The 17,788-nt window shown below is 46.6% G+C and overlaps 1 protein-coding gene across 1 annotated transcript; it reads right to left on the bottom strand.

The window, feature by feature from the left end:
* Nucleotides 1–4,494: 4,494 nt before the first annotated feature.
* On the bottom strand, nt 4,495–15,548 carry OVOL1 (ovo like transcriptional repressor 1). Its single transcript, XM_054985006.1, has 4 exons — nt 15,081–15,548; nt 9,156–9,346; nt 8,004–8,190; nt 4,495–6,941 (listed from the first exon to the last, which is right to left on the bottom strand). The coding sequence occupies exons 1-4, from the start codon at nt 15,178–15,180 to the stop codon at nt 6,643–6,645; spliced, it is 777 nt and encodes a 258-aa protein (XP_054840981.1). The 5' UTR covers nt 15,181–15,548; the 3' UTR covers nt 4,495–6,642.
* Nucleotides 15,549–17,788: the final 2,240 nt, after the last annotated feature.

Genomic DNA, 17,788 nt, shown 5'->3' with positions numbered 1-17,788 from the left:
GAGATTGCTTATTTCTCTTTTTTATATTGGATATTTATGCTGACCTTCCTCCCAGGAACTCAAAAGTATCATATATAATTTCCCCCTTCCTCCATTTTATCCTCACAACAAAGCTCTGTGGTAGGTTAGGTGGATAGAAAGAATAGTAGACAAAAGGTTGCCAATGAGTTTCATGGCAGAAACTTAGTCCTCCAGTGTGTTGGTGGGTAGGGTGTCTGGGACGTGGGAGATCCAGGTTTGATTCTCCAGTCTGCCATGCAAGCTTGTTGAGTGGCTTTCGACTATTCACACCCTCTCCGCTTAATATACTTCCCAGGGTTGTTGTGAAGCTAAAATAGAGGACAGGAGAACGATGTAATTTGCTTCGGGTCCTCATTGGGGGGGAAAGGTGGGGCATAGGTGGAGTAAACAAATAAACAAAAACATTCTAACCACTATGCCACACTAGTTCTCCGCAGGTTACATCTCCTGCTGGTTTATTGTTCACCTTGCTTCCCAGAAGGCACTCTAGTTGAGAAGAAAGAGGTGATTTTGGATTTGTTGAAGATGCAAAAATGTTGTTCTGAGAGCCTTTAATGTTCTTTCTGAGGCTGGCTTTTCAGCGTGGATACCATGGTTACTGTGGGCTCCCCCCAGGTTGTTTTGGGTCCAATTCATGAGAAAAGGCCTACGCTGTATCTTTTTTTCTGTATCAAGAAGGTAGCTGGTGATGTAGGAGGGGGGACGCTGGAGACTGGCTCTTCTCCTGGAGTATGGGTGTGATCGTAATTTTCTGAAAGCATGACTGAGTTTTAGGCTCCTCCATGTAGGGGCACCGGATGGGTTGGAATGGTTTGCTCTGAGAGACGAATGGCTCCAAATGGTTTGCAGAATATTCCTAGGAAGTTTGAGTCATGAGAGCAATACTGTTGAAACCCTAGCGACTGCCTGGAATAATATGATTAGGAGTGAGAGACAGGATTCTTTCCTGGGGTGTTCTCCAACCCTCAAATAGGCCCCTGGCTGCATGGTTTACTAGAGACCTAGGGGAAATGGAGATGGCTGGGAGATGTCTTGAATGCTGTTGCCAGAAGTTGCAGGCCAAATAGGGCAGAACATGCCATGGAGATCATTTGTGGAACTCTAAGGAGGTGGTGAAGGTTTTATTTATTTACTTACTTCATTTATAATCCACTTCCTTGGCTACCTCAGTTATTTAAAGTGGTTCATAATCTAACACCATCTCCAACAGGCACTTTTACAAGTACCAGTTTGGCCCTTAATTATCATGTTTTGCAGAATTTTTGCTGCTAAAATCTCTCTTCTAAGCTGATTTGGATGCCAGGTTGAAGGTGGACTCAGTGGCTGAAACATCAGATAGAGGAGGAGGGAAGGGAGCTGTTCCTGTTGGGAACAGAGGATAGGACTTGAAATAACAACAACAACATTCGATTTATATACCGCCCTTCAGGATGACTTAGCACCCACTCAGAGTGGTTTGCCAATGTATGTTATCATTATCCCCACAACAACAATCACCCTGTGAGGTGGGTGGGGCTCAGAGAGCTCCTAGAAGCGGTGACTGACTCAAGGTCACCCAGCTGGCTTCAAGTGGAGGACTGGGGAATCAAACCCGGTTCTCCAGATTAGACTCCCGCACTCTTAACCACTACACCAAACTGGCTCTCATATGGGTTTAAACTACAGGAGGGAAGGTAACAGCTAGATATTAGGAAAAACTTCTTCACATTAAGAGTAATCCAGCAGTGGAATCAGAGGCCTAAGAATGTGGTGGGTTCCCTCTCATTGGCAGTTTTCAAGGAGTGGCAGGATGAATACTTGTCAGGGATGCTTTAAGCTGTTCCTAAACTGGGCAGGCAGTTGGACTAGACGGTCTGTAAGGCCCCTTCCAACTCTATGATTTTATTATTCTAAGCACCTGCTTATCATTATTCTGTGCATACCTTTAGTGATCTTGCTTATGGATGCTGACAGGATTCTTGTTATTGAATGACCTCGCATTTTCATTAGATCATTGACCCTCCTAACTAGTACAGTTGTGTTGGAAATATTATTCATTCCACATGGGGGGGGGGAGGTAGGCACTGGGGCAAATGACATCACAACACTCTAGGAATTCCCTCTATCTCTATTTTCATCCCACTCATCCATTGAGCAAAGGTGGTGGCCGAAGTGCAGATGCAGGAGCTTGTGGCAGTCGAGCAGGTAAGTCTAGAAAAGAACTACGCAGCCAGTTTTCAACTTTCCCTTTTGGAGGAAGGTAATAGCATGAGCAGTAGTAGAGAAACTGAAGGTATTCTTGGATGGTATATCTGCCCTTTGGCTAACTGAGACAGCTTTGATTGCACTGGTTGTCAGTCTCTGCTTCCAGCTTGATAAAAGCAGGACTTTTTTTCTGGGAAAAGAGGTGGTGGAACTCAGGACCGCACAACGATGTCCCTTTGAGTCAGCTGGAACGGGGGGGGGGAGTTATTTTAAGTTTCAATCGCCCTCTGCGAAAATGGTCACATGGCTGGTGGCCCCACCCCCTGATCTCCAGACAGAGAGGAGTTTAGACTGGAGGGCAATCTAAACTCCCTTCTGTCTGGAGATCAGGTGGCGTGGCCACCGGCCATGTGACCATTTTCAAGAGGTGCCGGAACTCCGTTCCACTGCATTCCCGCTGAAAAAAAGCCCTGGATAAAAGCAATCCACATTTGTTGATCCTGTTGGATCTGTTGATGTTTTGACATAGCTGGTCACTCCATCTTGTTACGCCATTTAGAACAGTGATCCCTGACAGTGTGTCTATAAGCATCACTAAGCCCATTGATGTATGTCCATATGCTTTCCCCACCAAAGCAAAAGGATTTCTTCCATCTCACTGGAGCAGGAGGTGCTTCATAAGACCCCAGGAACCATCACTGAGTCTGTAGCGCACCTATTCATATATAGCTACCTCCATCATAGGATGATGCTTGGCTCAGACCCTCCCAACATTTTGTTATTGTCTCCCTGCCATGGCAGCCATTTTGTGATTGGCACCTGCTAACTTTTCTCAAAATTTCAAAAGTGCCCACAGAGTCAACAACCCAACAGGTTGTGGGAGAGCCTTGATTTGGAAAATGTAGAGGTTGCCCACTACAATAGGCAACCTCCTGCCTTTGAAATTTGTGCTTCCGCTGTTGCTTGAAGTAGTGGGAACAAAATGTGTGTGTGGGTGTTGGCAGGGGAGAATAGCAATGTGCGACACTGATTTTGGTTTTGGACCAAGAAGTGACATTGTGATGTCGCATGATGCTCTAGGAATTTCCCAAATCTCTATGGTCAAAACAACAGAGATTAGGGAAATTCCTAGAGCAGCACCAGCAGCACCATGCTATCATGCCCAGCTCTGAAACTGGAAATGATGTCACAGCATCTAGCCATTAAGGTTTTTGAAATCTCTGACCCCTCATCATTCCTGGAGCTTGCTAGCCGAATGCATACCCCTTTCAGACAAAATGGAAAGAATGCACATTGGGAGTCTTGCATGCAGTGTGGTAAGATGATCTCCTTCTGAGCAGAAAAATGTAATGACTGAAAGGGGCTTCTCCCCACCCTCCCAAATGAACCTATGCACTATTTTCATTTTTTTTCCAGGTCAGTCTTATAAGGCTACAAAAAGTAGATTATGATCACAACCATGGAGGATATTACAGAATCATCAGGACTTTCTCTTCACTTCATACTTGTGAAAGGCCTTTGTCTTGTCCTTCTAAAGAAAATACAGCAATCAATACTGTTTCATTCTTCACCTCAGCTTCTTCAGACTCTTTCTTCAGCTTGGGAGGAGATCCAGAGATACCCATAGCACACAAGCCAAGGATGATTCAGAAGTCTATCTTATGACATAACATTCTTTTGGGATCACCCTCAGAAGGCTATTTTGAGGTTGCAGAAACTGTTTGATTATATGGTATAGTTTTGCTTCCTACATTGATGTTAGATTAAGGAAGGAAAAGCTGAGGGAGGATCTATTTTGCAGAAGAAAAGGAGGGGTATAATGTTTAGAAGGCCACTTTGTGTGATTTCCAGTTATTCTAGTATACTAGAGCCTAGAGGACTTCCAGCACTGGTTTTACTTGTGGCTTGGAGCTTCTCTCCACAAACTGATGCTCATCGAGGAGCTACAAAAGACTCTTGGATGTGATACCTCACCACTCACCAGTATAGTTGTTGATACTAATATCTGTTCAGATGAAAATCAGACTTTGACTTAAACAAAGTCATTTGCCCATGACATTTATGATGTACCTTGACTACAGTTTTGGTGAGCTCTAGGGTTAGCATTGGTAGCCTGATCCAGACTGGCAGTGAACCGTTCCTGTTTGTTGCGTACCTCCCTACACACACACACACACACACACACACACAAAGCTGATGGGTGGGCTACAGAGTAGTAACATGGCCAAGCAAGAGCGTTACTCTACTCCAAGAGGCATTGTTGGCCAATAAAAACCATACACACTCACATCAGTGAAGTAGTCAGTACCTTTATTTTTATTATCAGAGGAAAAATAACTGGTTATGAATAACAATAATATAATATAATAACATTTAAGTTCACAGGCTTGGCTTGTTCCACAGAAAAGTCAAGGGAAAAAAGACCAATATGTAAACAAGATTTATACCTTTGTAATCTACTTAGGCCTGTGTCCCAGAGATGCTAAAGTTGGTTTCTGTGCTGCTGCGCCTGCACAGCAACAACATACCGACTTGCACCATTCATATTCACAAATTAATATACTTGCATTCTCCACAGGCAGCCATATTTTTCCCCCAAAGGGAGAAAGGACACACCATCAGCCAGAGAGTTTTTAATGTTACCTCTGTGGCAGCCAGTGAAATACCAGTAACCAATACTACCCCCTTCTGGGTGCCCAGGGTCTGCCAAGTTGCTGATGGCTGTCTATTATCTATCTAACCATTTTTATCCCACCCTTTCTACAACTTCAGGACTGCACAAATGCTCTTCGCCATTTTATCCTCACAATGATCATGTGAGTACAATTCCCAGCACTGCCTGGGCAAATGCTGGGAGATATGGGGGGCAGTGACTAGGGAGGGGAGAGTTTGGGGAGGATGCAACGTCACTTCAGGCCAACACGTTCTAGGAATTTACCCAGTCTATTGTAAAGACCATATTGAACAGAAGAAATTCTCAAGAGTGTCATTACAGAGGCCATTTTCCCCCTTCAATTTCTCCAGAGTGGGAAATTGGGACTGGGGAATTCTCTCCCAGGCTGAGGCAATAAGGAAGCCTATCTCTGAGGTCGGTCAGGCTGAGAGTGACTGGCCCAAGGCCATCTACCCAATGAGTTTCATGGCTGAGCGCAGATTTGAACGCATGACTCTCTGGCTCTAATCCAGCATTCTACCCACTATACTGGCTATCAGTAAGGCACATGATTTTTCTCCATTAAAATGGGTGGGGGCACATTTCATATAAGCCAAAAGGCGAGGGTTCATTCGTAAGCACAAAACCTACCTGCCCTCAGATGAAGGCCCGCTCCCCTTGAGCTTCTGCACGCGTCATCGTTTTGGGCACGCCTCTTGCATGGAGCAAGGCAAGCCAACTGAAGAAACTTATGCAGAGCTCCAACAGGCAACCTCCCACTAGGATGGTTTATCCTACTGTGTCTCTGTATTGCAGGTGGCTAAACCATTCATTCCCAAGCTGACACAATTGTGCACCCTCCCACACACACACTGAAAGGCTGCAAGGCCAGAGACATTTCAGGTGGGTTAGCCCTGTTGATCTACAGTAGAACAGCAAGATTTGGCCTGGCAGCACCTTAAAAGACCATTAGGATGAAGGGAGCTTTGACTCTCGAAAGTGTATACTCTTAAATCTTGTTGGTCTTTAAGGTGCCACTGGACTCAAAGGGCAGAGTACTGTATCATATGCAGATGCAGAAGGCAGTTCCCTCCCTAGATGTATACTGCAAGAAAAATGAATTCAAAGTCCAAAGTACACCTTTTGGGAGCTACAAAACTACCTATTCACAGAAACAGTAAAACACCCCCCCAGCACCCCCGGATCATCTAAAATTAAATAGCCACATTTCTAAAAGACCTTCATTCATATTAGAATTGGCTCCCTCCTGTCCTCCCTGCCACATTAGCTATAGTCACTGTTTGAAAAAATACCCGTTAAAAACCAAAATGGGGAGGGGGAGGGTTGTGGCGTCACTTGTAACAGCGACAGAACAGTAACCCTAAACTAGGGACCAGAGAATCACTGCTAACCTTCTTGTTAGCTCCTTTCGAGAACAATTAGCAAAAGGCGGATGCAAGATGAAAGACGCTTGCTGCTTCTCATTCAATCCTAAACACCCTCCCCTGGTCACTTCCAGTTCAATTTCTGCATCTAGTCTTAAAAGTTTACTGCTAGCCTTTTGATCTGTTGGGTCATCTTGTCCTCAGAGTTGGATCAGCAGAGGCTATCTTTGTCCTTTGTCTCAAATATCTCCACATACACGCCCAAAAGATGTTGTTTCTCCTCGGCTTGGATAAAAAGTTTGAGAATCCCTGAGCTAAAAGAAGGGTTGACTTTGCAAGGAGATGCCAGTAGACTGTTGGTGAAGACAGACCCCTTATATGCTCCACTCAGGGACAGTTTCAAAGGCAACCGTTGCCCTGCAGCAGAGAGGGTGGGGTGGTGCCATGGAGCAAAGCAGACGATTTGCGCGAAGCCTTGCGCAGCAGCGGACTGTCTGGATGACGTTCCTGAAGATGGCGCATGTGGCCCTCCTGGCTGTCGGCCGTGGAGCCGCATTCCTCGCACACGTACAACTTGGCACGGCGCTCTTTGTAGGCATAGCTCTGCTGAACCCCATGGATCTTCTTCAGGTGGGACTCCAGGGAACAGCGCTGGGTGAAGGCCTTGTCACAGAGTTCACACTTGTAGGGGCGCACACCTGCGGCAAGAAAAGCGGAGAGGGAATTAGCTTCAGTCGGAGGTGGGGAGGCACGTTCCAATAGATAGCGACAGAGCTTTTCCTATCTATATAACCCATGACGTTTGGTCCCACTTGTCCTCCAAAGGACTTTGACCGTCAGAAATGGTTCTCCATTTGACCCTCACAACAAGTGATGGCACATGCTATCGGCAGTTTTGATTCACATGGGTATTAAAAATTATATTTTAAAATCTGCTGCCTGATATATCAGGAGTCCCTTTTTCATTAATGAAGATGGTTTCAGGTGGGAAGTTGTGCTGGTATGCAGTAAAGACCAAGATGCGAGTCCAGTAGCACCTGAAGGACCAATAAGATTTCCAGAGTATAAGATTTTGAGAATCTCTGCTCCCTTTGTCAGATACCAGAGCTTCAACTCTCAAAAGCTTATTCCCTGGAAATCTTGTTGATCTTTCAGGTGCAGCTGGACTCAAATCTTGCTCTTCTCTTTTCATCAACAGCATGGAGTTATACGGCCTTATACAAAAGTTTCCTATAAAATGACTAGGTGAGTGGATTTTGCTTGTGCTCAGGGTATGGCTGACCTGGGGATGGGAAGTGCTCTGTATGATCTATTCAGATTTCTCCAAAACATTCACTGTGTGTGGGTGTGAGAGTGTGTGTGTGAGAGAGAGAGAGAGAGAGAGAGAGAGAGAAATTAGAACTAATGACAGCGGACATAACATAGTAGATGCCTCAGGGAAGCCACACCAACAAGATATAAAGACAATGTCCCTATTTGTTTGTCCTCTACAAGGACGCAATTTTTAGCTGCCAGAATCAAGAGCCATTGAGAAGTCTGTCCTCCCCAAATTAGCCTAATCCCTTGAAAGCCATCTCCATATCTTGTAGTCACAATTTCTGCAAGTCAATTGTGAGTTGCAGGAAGTGCTTCTTGTCCTCCATCCTGAGCCTGCTGCCAGTCAACGTCGCTGCCAATCAACCTTCTCCTGAGTCCAAAAGCTATAGACAGGCAAATTGTCTCCCGCCCAGCACTCACACAGTCTGTGCTGCCAAGCTCACCTGTATGCGTCCGGACATGGCGCTTGAGATCAAAGGTGTCATTGAAGCCTTTATTGCAATATGGGCAGAGGTGCCGCTTCACCTGGCTGTGGCATTTCATGTGGCGGTTCAACATCCGCTGGTAGGAGAATCCCTTCTGGCAGACAGGGCAGCAGAATGGCTCACACGGCCCTTCACCCTGGGTCACCTGCGGAAGAAGATAGGGAGTGCTGTCAGACAGGCTTGGTATGAAGGCGCACAAGGGAGACACCTCATATCCCGTGCTGGGAATGGTTGACAACATGTGCACTTTTTAAAAAACACATTTGCATTGCTTTATAAAGACCCTGGCATGGAACCAACGACCTGTACAATGGAAAGCACACAGAGTTCATTCTGCTGTATTCCAGCAACCTCTTCCAACCTGTGGTGATCTCATTCCTGGGATCGTGGCATCCAGAGCCATGAGGGTCAGTGGGCTGGAATGTGGAAGGAAGAGGAGTTGAAATAGATCCCTTTCTTCAGCAGAACTTGTGCTTATGGGAGGAAAGAAAAGGAGCAATTGCATCCCCTCGCCCTTCCTCATGCCAACCTCCCCAGCTCACATGGCTTGTTGTCTGTAGGTGTCCCATGACCCTAGATCAAGGTGGCTAGCTGTGTTAAGTCTGTAGCAGTAGAAAAGAGCAAGAGTCCACTAGCACCTATAAGACTAACAAAATTTGAGGTAGGGTATGAGCTTTCATGAGTCACAGCTCACTTCTTCAGCTGTCACTCACGAAAGCTCATACCCTGCCACAAATAGGTGCTACTGGACTTTTGCTCTTTTCTACTCCCAGGACCCTGGGAATGATTTTTCCAGAGGCGGAAGGAGCTGCAGTAACAGAGGCAAATGCCACAAAACTCAGATCTGTCCTTGGAGTGGCATGACGTTCACCATTGTTGTTAATCCATCACAGCCGTTCTTCTGCAGGTACACAACAGTTCCTATTATACCCATCATCCCATATCATATCAAGCAATCTTAGACCAAGCTGGACCTTTGAGCTCTCTAACATGGTATTGTCAGTTGGTAGTAACAGCTCTCCAAAGCTTTCCCACCTTGGATACTAGGGGAACCAGAGGTTGAACTCAGAGGTCTCCCCCATGCAAAGTATTTGCTCTGCACTTCCCTACCTTGATTTTGGGGCGCAAAAATCCAGGCTCCCCATCCTGAGGTATCCCATTGAAGACCTGTGCTGTACAATGGGGCTGTGCTGCCCTATAGGTGGAGTCTCGTATTGTCATGTCCAGTGGCATTGAGTACGAAGGGTGTTCAGCAATGGAAGGCTCCGGATCTTTCCACAGGGCATACCCCCCCAGCGAGACTAAGGGGTAAAAAAAATAGGCAATGTTAACATATTGTTAAAAAGTCAAGGAGGGAACATATAATCCTTTCCATAATGACAACACACTAAGCATGTGAACAGGAAAGGTGGTTAAGAAATTTAACATCTGGATTGATAGTTCTAAACTGTGCTTATTTGGGGAGTGGTAGTAACCCCAGATTACTCTGGAATAAGAGAAAGCAATCTTGAAAACCTATTACACTAGAGGTAACTGCCAGAACTGTTCACAGCCCGTCACCACCACAGAATTCACCACATAACCGTCTTCCTGATTATGTTTCTTAAGTGAAGCTGACTACTTCATAATGTGAGCACTGTTGAATATTTATAATTTTTTTTTTGCTATTTCATATATTGGGCTGTCATTTGGTTTCAGCCTTTGTTTCATAAAGCGCTTTGAATCCCCAGTGGGAGAAAGGCAGGATAAAAATTCTGAAATAAAAAGGTCTTCAAAAGAACTCCATAAACCTAAATGGAACTTGATCTCAGAGTCAAGCTACAAGTGACGCCTGACACAGGTTGGACACTTGTCAGCTTACCTCAAGTTTTGGTGGGAAATGTAGGCATCCTGGTCTTACAGCTTGGCTCTCCATTTAATAGAAGTTTACAGACCCCCCCCCCACACAGCGGAGGTAAAAGGGGCCCCCGGCAAGAGCCCGACACCAGCACTCCCCTCCTGACTGCATGTTCTCCCTCCCATAGACTGTCGCTCTGTAAACTACATTTCCCATCAAACCTTGAGGGAAGCTGACAAGTGTCTAACCTGTGTCAGGCGTCATTTGTAGCTTGGCTCTGAGACAAAGTTAAGCTGCAAGACAACCTCTACAGGTAGCACAGTCCCCAAGCTATTCATCATCCCTTTGACTTAGAAGCTAGTCCTCATGACTAGAACTCGTCTGGAATCATTGCGAGTCTTCCCCCTGCCCAACATACCCCCCTCTTGTTGCTCTGCCTTCAACCACCACCATCACCACCACCTCCCAAAGCCAACTTCAACAACAAGTAAACAGCTCAGAACCGGTTAACCGGGATGTTATTGGAAAGTCCAACCCAGCCCAGAGAGTTAATTAAGTGTTTCCGGCCCGGCGCCACAACTCCAGCTCCTGTCACCTGCCTCAGGGAGGTGGAGTGGGAGGGGGGGCATGTTGCAATCACCCTCAAACCAATTCAAGGAGCATCATTTAGACTTCCCGTTCTCCTTGGCTCCGTTGCATCTAGAAAGTACACCTCAGCATTAGCCTGAGCCCAGGTGGGATACCTATGCACCATGAAACCTGGGAGTGGAGGTGTGCTCTTTCTGACCACTCACACCAAGCCCACTGGTAAAGGGCTGATCAATGACTAGTAAAAGGCTAATTAGCCACTTGCTGGCTGTTAATTGACAAGGAGCAGTTTTGAAAGAAAGTTTGCTGGAATGAAGGCTGGAATATCCACTTGTGTCAAACGAAAAACACGTCTTCGACTGTCAAAACCCTTTCCTTGCACGGAAGCGGTGTTATGTTTCATATTGATTCACACCAAAGAGCCTGAAGTGAATTGGCAAATTATTTGAAGCTTGTCAAATGTGTCAGTTTGAAAAAAAATTAAAAGGAGTATGAAATATTTTATTGATGAAGTATTGCAATTTGAAGGGAGAGGTGCTGGCGTTTAAACCTCACCGAAAGCCAGAATTTTTTGTAGCCCTGTCTTTTGATCTCAACTATGTGAAAACTGGCAGCAGTTAGCATACTCTGTACACGTTAATAGATGTGGAGGAGTTAGCCATGTTAGTCTGTAGTTGCAAAATACTAAAGAGTCCAGTAGCACCTTTAAGACTAACTAACTTAATTGTAGCATAAGCTTTCGAGAACTACAGCTCTGTCAGATGCATCTGGCAAAGAGAGCTGTAGTTCTCGAAAGCTTATGTTACAATAAAGTTGGTTAGTTTTAAAAGTGCTACTGGACTCTTTAGTATTGTACAAGTTAAGAGGCACTCTCATTATCATATTGCACATTCCAGTTCACATCAAACTGTGCTCACAAGTTCTATTCTTCAAGTTTTAGGAAAAGGAGAGAAAAAGGGGGTCTGTTGGGAAGCAATGGCAAACATAGGATCCCAGCAATATTACTGCCCCTCATCGCATGGCTGATTGGGTTCCCAGTACCTTGAACGCTTGTGTAACAGGGAGAAATTGAACAGGCCAAGTTTCCCCAATCATAGCATCTCCATACTAGGAAAAGCATCACCTGCTGCATTTCTGTCTTTCATAAAGCTTTTAAACGTGCAAGCATTGTCCTCCCCCACAACTTTCTATTCCCAGCTTTGCCATCAGCTCCAATTGACAAATTCATGACCCAGTAAGTTCATTGCTGATGGCATCTAGGTTATAACTCATGTTGTTGACTGCTATGCTACCCACTTCAAGACACATGCAACCCTCCTGGCTCAATGCACAACTTCTAATGCTTTCTAAGAAATGTTGGGGCAGGAGCTCAGCAACAGGCTTTATGACACTGGTCCCAAGAAGTCCATTTCAGGACTTGTTTTGAACTTGCCCAGAATAGGTCAGAAAAAGAAAGCCTCTGATCACATGCAGAGCGCCTCACTCTCACTTGGATTAATGCAAGTGTTGGGTATCTACTGTTATTAGTAGCAAAATGCCCATCACAATGATGAAAGATGCTTTGTACTCCCCCCTGGGGGGGGATCCCTGACAGTCTGGCCAGGCCACACCATGTCAGAAGAGATGGGCAAGTTTTACCCACACTGCAATGGGCTGTTCAAGCACAGAGGCTGATGGATTTGCCCCCTTGGAGTTAACACCAGCCAATTAATTGTAAGGAAGAAAGGCCAATTCAAGTAGGTGTCAAAGGCACTGCCTTTTTCTGCACAGCATTTTCTGTTGGTCGCATGCTAGTTTGACCAACAGACATCAGGAGAACGGGTCAGAGGCCTGATTCACACATTTAAGAGAGTGAGGCGGTAAAGTGGACTTAAGAAAGCAGATGGAGGATTCCAGGTTTCACAGAAAAGCCTTCATGCAATTAAAAGAGCCAGTTTGGTGTAGGGGTTAAGACTGCAGGACTCTAATCTGGAGAACGGGGTTTGATTCCCCACTCCTCCACTTGAAGCCAGCTGGGTGACCTTGGGCTAGTCACAGCTTCTAGGAGCTTTCTCAGCCCCACCCACCTCACAGGGTGATTGTCTTGAGGATAATAATAACATACTTTGTAAAGCACTCTGAGTGGGCATTAAGTTGTCCTGAAGGGTGGTATATAAATAGAATGTTGTTATTAAAAAGCCAGCACCACAGGGAATAAGGTTCTACTCCATCTCTGCTAGATGTGCTGCTTTTCTGCTTGCAGGGACTTAACATAGAGTGTGAACCAGGGAGCCCCTGCCTCAGTGGTGAGGAGTGATGCTGTAGAAAATGCCAGGCCACGAATCTGCATGTTAGATTCATGGGGGGGGGGGTAACCAGCCTTCGCCCTGATTTGAGGCTGAAAAGAAGAGAGAATAGACTAAGAGAAGTGAAATGACTGAGTGTAAGGAGGCAAGCAAAGTCTTCATGGCACAAGTTCCAAGTGGGTAGCCACATTGGTCTACAGTTGGTTCTACTTGTACCTGATGAAGGGAACTTTGGCTCTCAAAAGTTTATACCCTGAAAACCTTGATTTTTAAGTTATCACTGGACTCAGATCTTACTGTTCATAGAACAAGTGGATTCGAGAAATTCTGACCCTTTTTGCTATATCAGTCCAGCCACCAGAACCACATCCTCAATAATTTTGCCTGCAGGAAAACTGCCTGTTTCCCTTTCTTTAGCTGCACCTCAGTTTCCCCACATGCACTTCCCTGCCCAGCTCTCATTAAGTAGAAATTAAAAGGTCTGCTATTTTAATTCTGGTCGGTAGGAGAGGGGCCTGCTGTTCTTTCCCCAGGTCAGCAGATTGGAATCTATGGTGGAAAACAGCGCCAGGCTTCCAGCGTGATTAATTAGAAGCTAATTACAGACTCCCCAGATCAGCCTTGTGATGCTTGCCAAGTAAGACGGGGAGTTTTACAAGCTGGGCACAAAGCGTCCTCCGCATCAAGACTGTCCTGGAGAGCCTGGTGCTACAGAGAGCCATGGTAGTTCAGTTGAGCCACCAGCGTCAAAGGCAGTCTACCTTTGGATACCAGGGGCTGGAGGTCAAACAAAAGTGGGGTGCTGTGGCTGTCATACTCTTTTTGTGGGCTTTTCAGAAGCTTTGGATAGGCAACTGATGGAAACAGGATGCCGGCCTATAAGGGTCTGATCTGCCAAGACTCTTTATGTTCAGAGAAGGGGAAAGGTTACATTCCCTGTTCTTTGGAGCAAAGGGTGTTAGTGGCTCACATCCACACTAAGATCTTCTTGGAAACACTTTGGTTCTGTCTCTTCTCTATTAGGGGTGCAGCACCTAGTAATAAGAGAAGGTAGGAACCTCAGTTCCTGATTTTTCCCATATCTCCAGGGCTCTGCTGCCAGATGAGAAGCAGTGCCTGGTGGTTACAGCAGGGTCTGGGCTCCAGTGTTTTATTCCCCGTTTTAGAAATAGCAGCTAGAACAAGGGTACCTGGCCTAGAACCCCACTTCTCAGTGCAAGATGCAATCTGGTGTACTGGAGATAAGGAGTGAAGAACCAACATAAAGTCACAGAAAAGGCTTCTAGTATGTTACTGGAAGAATTTCCAACTTAGTATGGCACCATTCAACAGCTGCATGACAGGCAGAAATTCAACTGATTCAGCATCCCCATCATACTGAACCCATTCCATTTCTGCCTGCACATAATTATTAGGAGATCAATCATCGTAGGAAACCAAATTTACTTTTCGGTTCACCCCGACATCAACACAAGACCCGAGGAGTTTAACTCGGACTGCCTAACTCGGCGTAGCTATCATCCGTTCTTGGGCAAACCTAATCGCACTGATTTGGGAGGAGCAAGACCCATTTCTTTCCGAGTAAACAGGGCTGGGATTGAGCTGCGCGTGTGGTAAGAGCCAGAACAGCCCACAGGGGCCCGTTGAGTTGTGCGCCTTTTAATCTGCAAGAGAAAGCCCTCCGCCCCGAGTCTGTTCCACTACACTCCCCCCCCCCCCCCGCCCCGTGGCTTCCCAACCAACCCGCCAAACTGCCGAGAGTTTAAACATTACACGCTGGGGGTGGGGTGGGGGTTGCACATAACTGCCCCTTCCCAGCATTCTTGGAGAAAACAATAGGCCGCCACCGCCACCGCCACCCCCCAACCAAGCGAAGCGTGCAGGTGTGATTAGCGAAAAGTTAATCAAGGGAGGAAGGACTGCTCGCTCGCCCGCTCTGCCTTCAGGGGGATTCATGGAGACAGAGCCATCGCCGCCTCTCCCCCTCCCTCCTGACCTCCCAGTTCCCTCCAGGAAATGAGACGGGAACCTTCAGGAATTTACCTGACCCAGGAAGACCGAAAAACGCTGCACTCTCGACTCCCCTCCTCGGATGGCCGTTATGCACCGCTTTGTCCCGTCCCGTCCCACCCCACCACCCCAATCGGCCGGCCAGTTTCTAAAAGAAATAAAAGACTCTCCCCCCAAACTGCTCGAATCCGAAGTGCCTTTCAATATAGGTTGGAGTTTCACAAGAGAGCAACAGGCGTGACTCCGCTTTTATTCTAAAGCCGGCGCGGCCGTTGTAAACCCGAGTCTCTCCCCTCCCCCGTCAAGGCGACTCACCTGGGACGTAAATCTCGCCCCTCTCTTCATCTGGAAGTTCGCTCCAGTTCCTCTTGCCCGTGGAAACGCACGTTTTTTTCACCAGGAAAGCTCGGGGCATCTTAAATGTGGGGCAGGGGGCTTCCCACTCAAAACTTCGATTCGTTCCTTTCTTAGTCCCCTTAACTCCCACGCGCGGCTGCTTTCCAAAAGGGATTGTTGGGGTTTGCTCGCGGTTCTTGAAAGGCGTTCTGCGGATGGAACGTTGAGATCAAAGCCGGGGGCTTTGGGCGTTCTGCGGCTGGAAGGCCGGCGAGCCCCAAAGCGGGTCAGTTTCAGCCCCACCGGTAGCCGTCTGGCCTTTGGCGCGCAGGGCTTAAACCGGGGATCAAGGTACAAGAAGCAAGGTGAGAGGAAGGCGGAGGGAAAGCTAGCGAGTTCCCCCGCCGCTCGCCTGTCTTTCTCCTCGGATCCCTTCTGCTGCGCGCCGGTGGAAGAGACGAGCTTTCTTTGAAGCTCCCGATCCGGAGAGACGAGTTACTCGTCGCCTGAGAAGGAGGAAAGCACTCTTGGCCCTAATGAGATCAGATGGAGGTGGAGGGGGTGTGGTGGGGATGGCGCATGCGTTTGGAAATAACGGTGTCTTACCCTCTTTTTTCTTTTTTTAAACCGGTGTGTTACCTGGTTGTCAAACCGGTTTGTGAGGGTAGGGAGGGAGGAGGAGACGATGTTTCTAACACCCACGGTTTCTACGATGGCTTTTGTGTTGTTGTTTTGGCAGCCCCTCTTTTTCGTTCTTGAGGGAGACTTTCCTCCCTTACCCTCCCTCTTTTTAAAAAAATCCAACAAATAACAATAAAGCGGAGCAGAAGAGCAATAAGTATAACGAATCAATGAAAAGGGGAGAGATTCAAATGATCTGAAAGATGCAAATTAAACCACAAAAGAAAAATTAGGAAAAGGCAGACAACCTGCCCCCACAACTATTTCCATCTTTGAGACCAAATCGTACAGACCCAGGTGAGAACTCCTAAATAAATGGGATCCAAGGACGGTTTTCTGGGTTTGTCGAGAACTTCTGCGAGTCCCACCCACAGGCGACCAACCCCTGAAGAGATCTACCGGTTTAGCTCGGCCTCCGCCCGTTTTCACCTGGTGGATAAGTTTCTTTCTCCCTCCTCCCCCCTGTTACCAGCCAGCGTGTCGGCCCACTGATTCTCTTAGGCAAGAGGCTCTGTTATCCGATGTGTGGTTTATTGCTAGTCACCGTTAAAGATAGCAGCTGAACGGCTTATGTTTACTTAGAAGTTTCAATGAGATTTGACTCCCATAGAACCAGAGCTTGCCTTTTTGTAGGAATCGCAAATCACACCTCTCGATCAACAACAGCATTAAGCAGAAATGGTTGGTTTGTTTAAAATTAATGTTCCAGTACTCATATATAACGTTGTGCTGATTTCCACCAATTCCTTCCTGCCTCTGTAGGCACCCAGGAGGCTGTTCTTGGAGATCCACTAATCCTCAGTATACTGCAATAAAAGAGGGGGGTTGCTGCTGTACCTCTTAAAACAGGAGTATTTAATTTTTCTTAATGGTGTGGTTAGATACAGGTCATTTTCTGGCAATCTGTACAACAACCCTATAAAATGGATCGGTATTATTATTTCCAGGGTGTAAAGAACTTTCTGAGAGTGAGAGCAAGCAGAGCTTTAACTCTGGAATTCTCATACCCCGGAAATCTAGTTGGTCTTGAAGATGCTACTGGACCCGAGACTTGTTCTTCTACTACTGACTAACCCAGCTAACCACCTGAAACAAGCTAACCTAAGGCTATCCGTGAGTTCCAAGTCCCAGTGAGAGTGGCTCTGGGGGCATTCTGATTTTTACTTGCCTTTCCAAATGGGCACTTCACTCTTCTGTTGCTTTCCTGCCCACCTCCCAAAGGTGCCAGCACTCAGTCCTGGTGAGTGCCATCACACACACAAAAACCTCTCACAAAACAGGATTCTTGGCCCTGATCACTGCTCACCTCCCCCGCTTTAAGAGACCCAAACTTGTGCACATTGCAGAATGAGCCCCATTGAACAAATAAAACATGCCTGGGATCTGGCGACACCTACTCCTCAGCATTTCCAAAACAAGAGGAATTGATGAGTTTTTTTGTGAGTGGAAAAAAGAGCACAGGGTGGGGCATCCCTTCATTCTTCCCCCTCCCCCTCTCCCTACCTGGAATGAGAACCTTTGCAAATACAGAGAACAAAGCAGAAGCAAACAGCAAACAATGAGGGTGGGGGGAGGAGCAGGCAGGGAGCTCAGACGCACTGACCCCAAGCCAAGGAGGGGTATGGGGGGGGATAAGATTGGACCCCCTGGGGAGTCCAGCGGGTCAATGTGGCCAAGGTTTAAAGAAACTTTTCTTGTATGTGGTAGCATAACTGCCAGAAGAGTGTTCCCTGCCATGAAGGGACTGTGCCTTTAGCCAGATGTGAAATAACATTCATGGTAACACAGGACTCTATTGCCACGAATAAGGTTCATTGCATGATTGTCCAAAGAGTGCCGAGTGAAATGGAATTCCGAGTTTGCATAAGCTGACTGGTTGGAGGAATAACATTTATTTGACAAATGTATACCACCTTGCCTTTTCAAACAAGATTCCAAGATGGCTATGAAAAAAATTATTTATTTACTTATTTATTTCATTTGTATTCTGCCCTCCCCGCGAGCAG

Source organism: Eublepharis macularius, chromosome 1 (assembly GCF_028583425.1).
Source record: "Eublepharis macularius isolate TG4126 chromosome 1, MPM_Emac_v1.0, whole genome shotgun sequence".
Lineage (NCBI taxonomy): Eukaryota > Metazoa > Chordata > Lepidosauria > Squamata > Eublepharidae > Eublepharis > Eublepharis macularius.
The sequence above is the reverse complement of the archived record's forward strand: the minus strand, read 5'-3'. Positions and strand labels throughout refer to the sequence as shown.